Raw genomic sequence first — 13890 nt, 5'->3', positions numbered from 1 at the left:
AAGGTGTGGTCCAAGGAATCCTCAGGCTCCCTGAGACTCTTTCAGAGAAGCTGAGATGCCAAAACTATATTCATGAGAATATTACGATGTTCTTTGCCTTTTTCACCCTTATTCTCATGGGTATACAGTGGAGTTTTCCAGAGGGTACATGATGGGATATCAAACAGAATGAAAGCAAAAGCAGATCTGGGGATCTAACAATTTTTGATTAACCCAGATATTATAGAGATTTGCAAAGATGTAAAACAATGTCACTCTTCCCACTAAACATTTTTGAAAATAGTTTTCATAAAAAATTTTTATTTATGCTAACATGTAATGGGCTTATAATTATTTTTTAATAAATTAACAAGTATTTTTAAATTTTCTATTTTAATTTATATGGTAAAAATTGATAAATATAAACCACACAATAAAAAGCTCTTCTGGGTCCTTAATTTTTAAGAGTATAAAGGAATCCCAACTGTTTGCAAACCACTGCTCTACAATAATCTCATATCTATCCTTCACATCCAATCCTGAGCGATATATCTAAAATATAAATTAGGGTCAGGCGTAGTGGCTCATGCCTGTAATCCCAGCACTTTGGGAGGCCGAGGTGGGCGGGTCACCCGAGGTCAGGAGTTTGAGATCAGCCTGACCAACATGGCAAAACCCCGTCTCTACTAAAAATAGAAAAATTATCTGGGCATGGTAGCAGGCACCTGTAATACCAGCTACTCGGGAGGCTGAGGCAGGAGAATCGCTTGAACCTGGGAGGCGGAGGTTGCAGTGAGCCGAGACCACACCATTGCACTCCAGCCTGGGCGACAGGTATGAGCCACTGCGCCCGACCTATATTATTCTTTTTATCTTTTGGTACATCTGAAATATTTCATTAGAAACTAAATAAACAAATAAACCTTCAATGGCCCTCAATCGCCTCTGTGGTAAGTTCAGTCGACCTACCTTTTCACTTTCACCCACCCCAGCCCTTGTTGTTTAAGCTCTAGTATCCATAAGCTGCGTCACACAGTTTTGGTTTGCTTCCACCTTTCCCTATGTCTGAAATGCCATTCCTGTCTTTCTTTTCTTAGTTAACCCCTACTCACCCTTCTAGTGTCGCTCTCCTAAGATTTTCACAAACCTCTGGGCTAGACTAAGCGCTCTTCTCTGTGCTTCCAAAACTAAGGGTGAATACGTCTATTGGTGCTATTGTGGCTAGTAGATTATACTGAAACAGCCTATCAATCTTTTGTCCTTAGCACTTAGCCCAATGCTAGGGCACACAGTAGACACTCAATGCTTGTGGCACTAAGTAGATTGCACCTGGTGTGTGGGCATTTCTACCAAGATGTAAATTAATTAACTCAAACCGCTAATGGGCAAATTCAATTCACCAGTTACTAAATGCCCAGTATAGAAAAGTCATTATGGAATAGACCAGGCAAAGGATTCAAAGATGGATGAATAAATGCCTGGGAACAGAAAACTATAAAAGAGAAAAGCAGATGTGGGTGGGAGTTGGGTGGGGAGTGAATGACCTGCCTCACCATGTATTAAACATTCTAAAAAACCAATGAAATCATACCAATAATATTGATAATTGAAGAGAAAAACAGACTTGTAAAACAACAGACAATCCAATATATATAAGACAATATATGGTTAGACAAATATAGAATTATATAACAAGAATTTGAAAGAAAGCATTGTAAGAATACCTTAGTGAGCAATTCCAAACATGCTTGACACAAAAATAGAAAATAGAAATTCCCGGCCGGGCGCGGTGGCTCAAGCCTGTAATCCCAGCACTTTGGGAGGCCGAGACGGGCGGATCACGAGGTCAGGAGATCGAGACCATCCTGGCTAATATGGTGAAACCCCGTCTCTACTAAAAATACAAAACACTAGCCGGGCGAGGTGGCGGGCGCCTGTAGTCCCAGCTACTCGGGAGGCTGAGGCAGGAGAATGGCGTAAACCCGGGAGGCGGAGCTTGCAGTGAGCTGAGATCCGGCCACTGCACTCCAGCCTGGGCGGAAAAAAAAAAAAAAAAAAAAACAAACAAACAAAAAAAAGAAAATAGAAATTCTCAGCAAAGAAATACACAAGAAACAAAGGAAAATTTTAGGACTGAAATGTACTGTATCTGGGCCAGGTGTGGTGGCTCACACCTGTAATCCCAGCACTTTGGGAGGCCGAGGTGGGCGTATCACGAGGTCAGGAGCTCGAGACCAGCCTGACTAGCATGGTGAAACTGTCTCTACTAAAAATATAAAAATTAGCCGGGTAAGGTGGTGCACGCCCGTAATCCCAGCTACTTGGAAGGCTGAGGCAGGAGAATCACTGGAACACAGGAGGCAGAGGTTGCAGTGAGCTGAGATCGCGCCACTGCACTCCAGCCTGGGTGATAGAGCGAGACTCTGTCTCAAAAAAAAAAAAAAAAAAAATCTATCTAAAATTAATGCAATGGACAAACTCAACAGAAGAATGGAGACAATAGAAGAAACAGAATAATTCGAAGACAGAGAAACCGAAATTACCCAATCTGAACTTGAACAGAGAGAAAAAAGACACAGAAAAATAAACTTAAGGACTTGCGGGACTAAGACAAGATACATAACATTCATGTAATCAGAGATCCAGCAGAAGTTAGAGTATGAGTCTAAAAAAGTATTTCAAGAAATAATGGTGGCCTGGCGCGGTAGCTCACACCTGTAATCCCAGTACTTTGGGAGGACAAGGCAGGCAGATCACCTGAGGTCAGGAGTTCAAGACCAGCATGGCCAATATGGTGAAACCCCGTCTCTACTAAAAATACAAAAACTAGCGGGGCATGGTGGCACATGCCTGTAATCCCAGCTACTTGGGAGGCTGAGGCACAAGACTCACTTGAACCCAGGAGGCGGAGGTTGCACTGAGCCGAGATCGCACCACTACACTCCAGCCTGGGCAACAGAGTAAGAGTCCCTCTCAAAAAAAAAAAAAAAAGAAAACAAAAAAGAAAAGAAAAATAATGGCTAAAAATTTCACATATACGGCAAAAGACATAAACCTACACATTCAAGCAGCTCAGTGAACACATTCAGCATTATAAACCCAAAGAAATCCACGCCAAAAAAAACACATCATGGCCAAACTGCAGAAAACTTAAGAAAAAAAAAAAAAAGAATGAAAATATCAAGAAATGATACATTATCTATTGGGGAAAAGCAATTCAAATGACAGCCAAAATCTCATCAGAAACCACAGAGGCCAGAAGGAAACAGCAAAACATTCTTTAGGTGTTGAAAGAAAAGAACTATTAACCCAGAGTTCTATATCCAGAAAAATATCCTTCAGGAATGAAAGAAAAAAAAAAATCAAGACATTTACAGATGGAAAAAAACTAAGAACTTGTCGACAGTAGACCTACCCTGAAACTCTCAACACCAGAAAGGAAAACAGAATAGACGAGTAAAAACATGGGTAAATACCACAGAATTTCCTTCTCTTGAGTTTTCTAAATTATATTTCATAGGGAAAGCAAAAATTATAAAACTTTGTGATACAGTTCTCAACATACGCAGAGAATAGAAGCCCTCTTGGTGTAGTGGGTAGCACGACAATCTCATAATCAATGTATGAAGAGAAATATTTAAGACAAATACATAGAAAAATGTAAAACATGACTAATTGTAGAAAAATGTGAAGGATAAAGGGATGTAAAAAGAGGTAAGGTTTTGGGCCTGGTGTGGTGACTCATGCCAATAATCTCAGCACTTTAGGAAGCCGAGATGGGTGGATCACTTGAGCTCAGGAGTTTAAGACCAGCCTGGGCAACATGGCAAAACCCCATCTCCACTAAAACTAAAAAAAAATCAGCCAGACGAGGTAGTGTACATCTGTGGTCCCAGTAACTTGGGAGGCTGAGGTGGGAGGATTGCTTGAGCCCGGGAGGTCAAGGCTGCGGTGAGCTGTCATCTTACCACTGCATTACAACCTGGGTGACAGAATGAGATTCTGTCTCAAAAAAAAAGAGGTAAGGTTTCAACCCTTCCCTCAAACAGGTAATATGTAAATACTAGTAGACTGTGATATGCTATGTATGTATAAAGTAATAATTAAACACTAAAAAATAACTAGAAAACCTATATGAAAGCTGAACCAAAAAATTCTTATGAAAATTCAAGGGACTGGCTGGGCCCTATGGCTGATGCCTGTAATCCCAGCACTTTGGAGACTGAGGCAGGTGGATCACTTGAGGTCTGGAGTTCGAGACCAGTCAAGTCAACATGGTGAAACCCCGTCTCTACTAAAAATACAAAAAAATTAGCCAGGCATGGTGACGGGTGCCTGTAATCCCAGCTACTCGGGAGGCTGAGGCAGGAGAATCGCTTGAACCCAGGAGGCAGAGGTTGCAGTGAGCTGAGACCGCACCATTGCACTCCAGCACGAGCAACAAGAACAAAACTTCATCTCAAAAAAAAAAAAAAAAAAAAATTCAAGGGGCTAAATAATACTGAAAAAGAAAAAGTTGGAGCACTGGCACTTCCCAATTTCAAAACGTACTACAAATGTACAATAATCGAGATGGCGTTAACACTGTTAGAAGGATTGATAGAATAGAATTCAAGGACCAGAAATAAACCCCCATCTTTGGTCAACAGATTTTTGACACAGGTGTCAAGACAATTCAATGGGGAAAGAACAGTCTTTTCAAAAGGTTCTGGGACAACTAGATAACTACATACAAAACAAAGAAATTGGACCCTTACCTCATACCATATACAAAAATTAAAAAATGGATGAAAGATCTAAATGTAAGAACTAAAACTATAAAATGCTTAGAAGAAAACTTAGGCATAAATCTTCATGAACTTGAATTAAGCAAGTCTCTTAGACACCAAAAGCATAAGCAAATAAAGAAAAAAATAAATTGGACATCAAAATTTGTAACTTTTGTCCTTCAAAGGACACTATCAAAAAAGTGACAAGACAGCCCCAAGAATGAGAGAAAATGTTTGCAAATCATATATCTGGTAAAAGTCTAGTATCCAAAGTATATAAATTCTTATAACTCAACAATGAAAAGACAATCTAACTAAAGAATGGGCAAAAGATTTAAATAGCTATTTCTCAAAAAAAAAAAAAAAAAACTATACAAGTGCCCAATGAACATGCAGAAAGATGTTCAACATCAAAGGTCATCCAGAAAACAGAAATCAAAACCTCAATGAGATACTACTCTACACCCATTAGGATGGCTACAATCATAAAGAGACAGCAATAAGCACTGGAGGAAGATGTGAAGAAACTGAAATTCTCATAATTACTGTTGAGAATATAAAATGGTGCATGCAGCTGCTTTGAAAAGTTTGTCAGTTCCTCAAAAAGTTAAACACAGAGTTACCATATGACTCAGCAATTCCCCTCCTCGATATATACCCAAGAAGAAATGAAAACACATGTTCGCACAATAACTCGTACAGGAATGTTCACAGCAACACTATTCATAACAGCCAAAAAGTGCAAACAACTCAAATGTCTATCAACTGACTAATGGATAAACAAAATGCGGCATATCCACACCACAGAATATTACTCAGCTGTTAAAAAGAATGAAGTGGCCAGTGCAGTGGCTCACGCCTATAATCCCAGCATTTTGGGAGGCCGAGGCGGACAGATCACGTGGTCAGCAGATCGAGACCATCCTGGCCAACATGGTAAAACCCTGTCTCTACTAAAAATACAAAAATTAGCTGGGCATGGTGGCGCGTGCCTGTAGACCTTGCTACTTGGGAGGCTGAGGCAAGAGAATCGCTTGAACCCGGGAGGCAGAGGTTGCAGTGAGTGGAGATCGCGCCACCGCACTCCAGCCTGGCAACAGAGCGATACGCGATACTCCGTCTCAAAAAAAAAAAAAGAAGTGCTGGCTGGGGAGCGGGAGTGACTCACATCTGTAATACCAGCACTTTGGGAGGCCTAGGTGGGTGGATCACCTGAAGTCAGGAGTTCGAGACCAGCCTGGCCAATATGGTGAAACCCCATCTCTACTAAAAATACAAAAATTACCCAGGCAGTGGTGGCAGGTGCCTGTAATCCCAGCTATTCGGGAGTCTAAGGCAGGAGAATCGCTTCAGCTTGGGAGGTAGAGGTTGCAGTGAGCCAAGATCGTGCCACTGCACTCCAGCCTGGACATACTGATAAATGCTATAACATGGATGATTCTTGAAAACATTATGAGTGAAAGAAGCTAGACACAAAAGACAGCATATTACAACATTCCATTTATACGAAACATTCAGAAGGTGAAATCCATATACAAATGAAGTTAAAAACGGGTTGTCAAGGGCTGGCGGACAAACGAATAAAGAGTGACTGCTAATGAGTATAGGGTTTCTTTTTAAAACAATGAACATTTGGGCCAGGCACAGTGGCTCACGCCTGTAATCCCAACACTTTGGGAGGCCGAGGCGGGTGGATCACCTGAGGTCAGGAGTTCAAGACCAGCTTGGCCAACATGGTGAAATCCCATCGCTATTAAAAACACAAAAATTAGCTGGGCGTGGTGGCATAAGCCTGTAGTCCCAGCTACTTGGGACGCTGAGGCAGGAGAATCACTTGAACCCGGAGGCAGAGGTTGCAGTAAGCCGAGATCATGCCACTGCACTCCAGCCTGGACAAAAGAGTGACTGCATCTCAGAAAATAAATAAATAAAATAATGAACATTCTCTGGTATTAGATAGCAGTGACGTACAACCTTGTAAATATATAAAGAACTGAATTGTACCCTTTAAAATGGTAAATTTTACAATATATAAGATGTATCTTAATTTTTCAAAAGCTCATTTAACTTAATGAAAATACAACATATCAATATTTGTGTGACACACCTACATCAATGCTGAGAGGGAAATTTAGGGAAAGTCTGAAATCAATAACTAAGCTCTCATCTCAAGACTACAAAAAGAGCAAAATAAACCAAAAGCAAGCAGAGGGAAGGAAAAATAAAGATAAAAGCAGAAATCAATACAACTGAAAACAAAAAGACAACAGAGAAAAATCAATAAAACAAAAAGTGGGCCGGGTGTGGTGGCTCACCCCTGTAATCCCAGCACTTTGGGAGGCCAAGGCAGGCAGATCACGAGGTCAGGAGATCGAGACCATCCTGGCCAACATGGTGAAACCACGACTCTACCAAAAATACAAAAATTAGCCAGGCGTGGCGGCCGGCACCTGTAATCCCAGCTACTCGGGAGGCTGAGGCAAGAGAATCACCTGAACCTGGGAGGCAGAGGTTGCAGTGAGCCGGGATCAGGATCGCACCACTACACTTCAGCCTGGGTGACAGAGTGAGACTCTGTCTCAAAAAAAAAAAAAAGTGGCTCTTTGGATATATCAATAAAAATTGACCAATCTGTAGAAGACTGACACAAACAAAAGAGAAAGCACAAATAACTAATGTCAGGAATGATACAAAGAATACCACTAGAGACTTGGAAGATATCAAAAGGGTAATAAAAAAAATACTATATGGCCGGGTGCAGTGGCTCATGCCTATAAACCCAGCACTTTGGGAGACTGAGGGAGGTGGATCACCTGAGGTCAGAAGTTCAAGACCAGCCATGGCCAACATGGTGAAACCCCATCTCTACTAAAAATTTAAAAATTAGTCGGGCGTGGTAGTGCAAGCCTGTAATCCCAGCTACTCAGGAGGCTCAGGCAGGAGAATCTCTTGAGCCTGGGAGGCAGAGATCACAGGCAGACGAGATCGCGTCACTGCACTCCAGCCTGGGTGACAAGAGTGAAACTCCATCTCAAAAAAAAAAAGGAAAACACTATGAACAACTCCACACATACATCTGACAATTTAGATTAAATAGACCAATTCCTTGAAAAGCAGATGATCGCAACTTACTTAACACAAAATACAAAATCTGAATAGCCTTACAAAGATTTTTAAAATTGAATGTTAATTTAAAACTTCCCAAGAAAACAAATCTCCAGGCATATGTGATTACACTAGAGAATTCTACTATACATTTTAAGAAAATTTAACACTAATTCTGATTAAAGAAATGAAAGAAAATCTAAATAAGTGGAGAGATACACTGTATTCATATAAGACCCAATCAAGTAAAGATGTCAACTCTCTCCAAATTGAGACAACTGGGAGATTTTTTTTCACAATAAATATACTCAAATCTCACCCAAGACCTAAGAATTCATAATTCTAAGAGTGAAGCCCAGGTACATACTGTTTAGGAAAAAAAGGCCCATCCCCACCACAGGTCATTCTGACTTAGAGCCCAGAATGCCAGCCTCCCAGGCACTACCCCTCGAGTTACGGGGCTCAGAGTCATGTTCTCTATCTTCACCAAGATGACATCAACCCAGGACAAAGAAGTCCATCAGCCTCCTCCTGGACATTCCCCACTTTCAGCCTCCCCAGGTGACCATGCTGCTCACTGACTACCCCATGAAATTTCTTGAGGCCCAGTTCTGCGCCTTTGGCTGATATGAGAAACACATCCCACATAATCAGATTAATATGCTATGGGGCCAAAAGCTCCCTTCTTCTTTCCACCCTCCCTGAACCCTCCCAGAGGCACCCAAGGGAAGACCTGTGGGAATGAAAAGTGTCTGTCCTTGCTTCACGGAACACTTGTAGCACTTGTCCACCTGGTCCCCAAAGAACATCTCATTCTGATTAGAGGAACTGCTCCAGCACTCAAAGAGAGTCAGATTGGCATTTGTTGGGCGAATCAGGTAGAAGATCTTTTCACCCTGAAACAAAAAGAGGTTGAAGTGACAAAAATACCAAGGGTTTCCAGAAAAGTCCTTAATGGGTACTCCAAAAGGCTATTATTTCTCCCATGCTCCAAAATGATGGCAATATGCCAGATTTCTTGCCCAAACCCATCCAAGAATCATTTTTATGTGGATTTGGAAAACTTCAAAAGGTCACTTTGCTTTTTGTACTTTTAAGTTTCTATAAACTTGACAAAAACAAATTGGAAAGGGCATTTCAAACAAAATTGTTCAAGTTAAGACAAATGTACACCAAGTGCTCCTATTTTAGACACAATGCCAAATAAAAAATGGCCTCTACAGATGAGTAGATCAATACTAGTAGCCTTAGGAGAATTTAAGGCCACATTACTGATGAGAAGAAAATTGAATTTGCCTTCAAATGCCATTTACAGAGTGTTCCTTCCCACACCTGCAATCAAAGCCCAAGGACTTCTGGAAGATTATATGTTATGTGATTATCTTTTGGAAGAACATTTATTTCCTAATTGTGTTTTGCCTGGATAAACATCAGAAAGATAATTTGGCAAAAAAAAAAAGAAAAAGAAAAAGAAAGAAACAAAAACCCAGTAGCACAAATATATTCTCAAAGCATGACTGGTTTAACCAATATTTCCCAATAATAAATTACAACGTAGAAAAGTAACACTAGAAATATCAGTTGTACAACTGGAGAATTTTGAATCAGATCTGTAGATTAGGTACTAGTATATCAATGTTAACTTCCTGATTTTGATAACTATACAAATTATTTAAGACATTGTCTTTGTTTTTAAGACAAAGTTTTAAGACAAACCTGTAGTTAAGAACTACAACTGAATTATTAAGATATAAAGGAATACTATGTCTTTACGTGCAAATGTCTCAGGAAAAAATATATATATAACCATTTTATTGTGTTTGCTTTAGAGAGAGAATATAATAAAATGGTAACATTTGAGGTATCTCGGGGAAGGGCAGAGATTCTTCCCATTATTTTTGAACTTTTCTATAAAATGAAATTATTTTAAAATAAGAGTTAAACCTAACATTTGCATAATAGCACTTTCATTTACACATTCTAATTCCTACATGATAAACCAATGGAAACAACTAGTTAAGGACTTGTGATCACTTGGACAAGAGGCACAATCCAAGTTTTCCATTCTTTCCTTTGACTTTTCTGGTAAGAAAACTAGGCCAGGCATGTTGGCTCAAGTCTGAAATCTCAGCACTTTGGGAGGTCAAGGCAGGAAGAGCACTTGAACCCAGGAGTTTTGAGTCCAGCCTGGGCAACACAGTGGGACCCTGTCTCTACAAAAAATAAAGTAAAAAAATTGTCTGGACACGGTGGCTCATGTCTGTAATCCTAGCACTTTGGGAGGCCAAGGTGGGAAGATCTCTGGAGCTCAGGAGTTTGAGACCAGCCTGGGCAACAGAGTGAGAGCTAGTCTCTACAAAAAAAAAATGTTCTTAATTAGCCAGAAGTGTGGTGTACACCTGTAGTCCCAGCTACTTGGGAGGCTGAAGTGGGAGGACAGCTTAAGCACAGCAGGTCGAGGCTGCAGTGAGCCATGATCATGCTACTGCACTCCAGCCTGGGTGACAAAGTGAGACACTGTCTCTTAAAAAAAAAAAAAAAAAAAAAAAAAGGTAAAAAAAAATTAGCTGGGAGTGATGGCATGCACCTATAGTCCCAGCCACTCAGGAGGATCCCTTGAGCCCAGAAGTGAGAGGCTGCAGTGAGCTATGATTGCACTACCGCACTCCAGCTTGGGTGACAGAGCCAGATTCTGTCTCTTAAGAAAAAAATAATAATAATAAAAAAGAAAACTAAATAATGTGAACAATGGTGAAAACCAAAATCATTTAAGGAATTAGGAATTTGTTTTCCAGACCTCAAAAATCCTTTATAGTCACTGACAATACACTAATTACAAAATTGTTAACAATCACTAAAAAGGAAACTATAGAAATCCTGACTTTAAAAAGACTTCTTACACAGGTTTTATCTTCACTGTGGTGGCAGTTAAATGACTATATACAATTGACAAAATTCATCAAATTGTACAATTAAAATGGATGAATTTTTTATTTATTTATTTATTTTTTTGAGACGGAGTCTCACTCTGTCACCCAGGCTGGAGTGCAGTGGCGCCATCTCGGCTCACTGCAAGCTCCACCTCCCAGGTTCACGCCATTCTCCTGCCTCAGCCTCCCCAGTAGCTGGGACTACAGGCGCCTGCCACCACGCCCAGCTAATTTCTTTTGTATTTTTAGTAGAGACGGGGTTTCACCATGTTAGCCAGGATGGTCTCGATCTCCTGACCTCATGATCCGCCCGTCTCGGCCTCCCAAAGTGCTGGGATTCGGCCAAAATGGATGAATTTTATGGTATATAAATTATACCTCAATAAAGTTGGAGGAAGGGAAGCTTCACATGTTGCCAGGAATTTCCAAAGTAAATGTGGACATTTCCATACATGCTGGTATGAGTATAAATTGGTTCAATTAAGAAGGTAAAAGTGGTTGGGTGCAGTGGCTCATGACTGTAATCCCAACACTTTGGGAGGTGTGTTGGAGGCAAGCAGATCACTTCAGGTCAGGAGTTCGAGACCAGTCTGGCCAACATGGTGAAACCCTGTCTCTACTAAAAATACAAAAATCAGCTGGGCGTGGTGGTGGGCGCCTATAATCCCACCTACTTGGGAGGCTGAGGCAGGAGAATTGCTTGAACCCGGGAGGCAGGGGTTGCAGTGAGCTGAGATCACGCCACTGTACTCCAGCACTGGCAACTGTCAGCTTGGGCGACAGAGTAAAACTCCATCTCAAATAAATAAATAAATAAAATCTTTGTTTTTCCTCTGCATCAACAACAACAAAAAAGAAGGTAACAACCAGGAAAACCTCAGGTATCTGCTATTATTTTAAAACGTTTGATTAGCCAAACTTTTTTTTTTTTTTTTTTTGAGACGGAGTCTCGCTCTGTCGCCCAAGCTGGAGTGCAGTGGCCAGATCTCAGCTCACTGCAAGCTCCGCCGCCCGAGTTTACGCCATTCTCCTGTCTCAGCCTCCCGAGTAGCTGGGACTACAGGCGCCCGCCACCGCGCCCGGCTAGTTTTTTGTATTTTTTAGTAGAGACGGGGTTTCACCGTGTTAGCCAGGATGGTCTTGATCTCCTGACCTCGTGATCCGCCCGTCTCGGCCTCCCAAAGTGCTGGGATTACAGGCTTGAGCCACCGCGCCCGGCCTAGTCAAACATTTTTTAATCAGTTTTTTTTTTTGAGATGGAGTCTTGCTCTGTCGCCCAGGCTGGAGTGCAGTGGCACGATCTCGACTCACTGCAAGCTCCGCCTCCCGGGTTCCCGCCATTCTCCTGCCTCAGCCTCCCCAGTAGCTGGGACTACAGGCGCCCGCCACCACGCTCAGCTGATTTTTTGTATTTTTAGTAGAGACGGGATTTCACCGTGTTAGTCAGGATGGTCTCAATCTCCTGACCTCGTGATCTGCACGCCTCAACCTCCCAAATTGCTGGGATTACAGGCGTGAGCCACCATGCCTGGCCAAATCAAATATTTTTTATTCAAAAATGTAAATCAAACTAATTCAAAATGTTTCTGTGCTGCCATGTGACACGTACAGGGAGGCCCAAGGCCTGGCTGCCTCCAGAAGCCATGCGTATTCCTACCTTGAGTACATGGTACCAGACAGAGGTGCCACCAAAGTCAATGTGAAAGTCTGTATAGCTATCTCGCACACTCATGAGGCAGTACTTCTGTACATTGGGTCTCTCAAAGACACATTCCTCTGGCCACAAGTTTTCGACCCATGACAGCTTTCGAACAATCTTCGGTGTCTCCACAAGGTTAGAAAGTCTACCAAGGAAGGGGTGGACAGCAGATGTCAGCTGATTGGGAATAGAAGGTTGAGGCCTGAATAAAATACCCCACAGTTCAGTGAGGCTCAGATAAGTCAGAGAACAAGTTCCCTCCACAGAATCCCCAAAGGCACACAAGACACTTACTTCTGTTCTGTAAGTCTGGTCAGTATCCTCACTCTACTCATCTCCAGAAATCCCAAGTCCCAGCTCCATAGGCTTCTCCAGTCAAAGGTGTTCATTTCCTCCACTAAATGCTCATACTCCCCAGCCCCACTCCAGACTACTCACTTGGCATGTGGATTATAGAAGTTATTGCACTATCCCTATCTCCTATTGTCTTCTTTATGAGAAACCACTAGAGCAACCTCACAGGGCTCAGTTCCAGGTAAAGAAATGTTTCTCTGAAACATCTGGTTGTTTTTATCCTATGTAAAATCTTACAATATTGCACTCCTCTCTTTGTTCTGAACTTCAGGAAATTCACTGAAAACTCTACAGTCCATCTCCACCAACTATCCAGACATTCATAAATGCATTTTATGTGCAGAGTACCCACCACATGCATATTCCATTTCCCAATCTTATTTCACTTTTGTCCTAATTTTTCTTTTGTTTTTTTTGGCTTCTCCACATCTCTGTAAGCTACCTTTAATAGTCTTTCAGGATGAAGTGAGGTATAAACTAACAAATATAGTTTTAAAACACTCTCAGGTTGTTTAACCTTGCATCTTAGAAACAACAGCAAGGGTCTTAATATTGTACCGTAATTACATAATATGTTACCATAGGGAAAGTGGCTAAAGAGTACACAGGACCTCCCTGTACACTTTTTTGCAACTTCCTATGAATCTACAAATTAAAAGTTAAAAATGTAAATAATCAAACAGTAAGTTTCCTAAGGGTAAAAAGATAAGTTATGATTTCTTGGTATTTCCCACATTTCTGACCCAAAGAGAAGACTATATACGTTATCTATTGAGTGTGTGAGTCCAGATAGAATCATTTAAAGGTGGCCGGGCACGGTGGCTCAAGCCTGTAATCCCAGCACTTTGGGAGGCCGAGGCGGGCGGATCACAAGGTCAGGAGATCGAGACCACAGTGAAACCCCGTCCCTACTAAAAATACAAAAAATTAGCCAGGCGCGGTGGCGGGCGCCTGTAGTCCCAGCTACTCAGGAGGCTGAGGCAGGAGAATGGCGGGAACCCGGGAGGCGGAGCTTGCAGTGAGCTGAGATCGCGCCACTGCACTCCAGCCTGGG

General features: G+C 41.6%; 1 protein-coding gene across 5 annotated transcripts in view; it reads right to left on the bottom strand.

Moving 5' to 3' along the window:
* Window positions 1-13890, bottom strand: part of LOC105493782 (PHD finger protein 8) — a 109419-nt gene that overhangs the window by 64418 nt on the left and 31111 nt on the right. For all 5 annotated transcript variants that reach the window (XM_011761679.3, XM_071088510.1, XM_011761681.3 and 2 more), the window contains exons 7-8: window positions 12441-12627; window positions 8587-8749 (exon numbers count right to left, since the gene is read on the bottom strand). In XM_011761679.3, coding sequence (XP_011759981.1) covers window positions 8587-8749; window positions 12441-12627 — 350 coding nt within the window. The remainder of the gene's footprint in view (window positions 1-8586; window positions 8750-12440; window positions 12628-13890) is intronic.

This window comes from Macaca nemestrina, chromosome X (genome assembly GCF_043159975.1).
Source record: "Macaca nemestrina isolate mMacNem1 chromosome X, mMacNem.hap1, whole genome shotgun sequence".
Classification (NCBI taxonomy): Eukaryota; Metazoa; Chordata; class Mammalia; order Primates; family Cercopithecidae; genus Macaca; species Macaca nemestrina.
The sequence above is the reverse complement of the archived record's forward strand: the minus strand, read 5'-3'. Positions and strand labels throughout refer to the sequence as shown.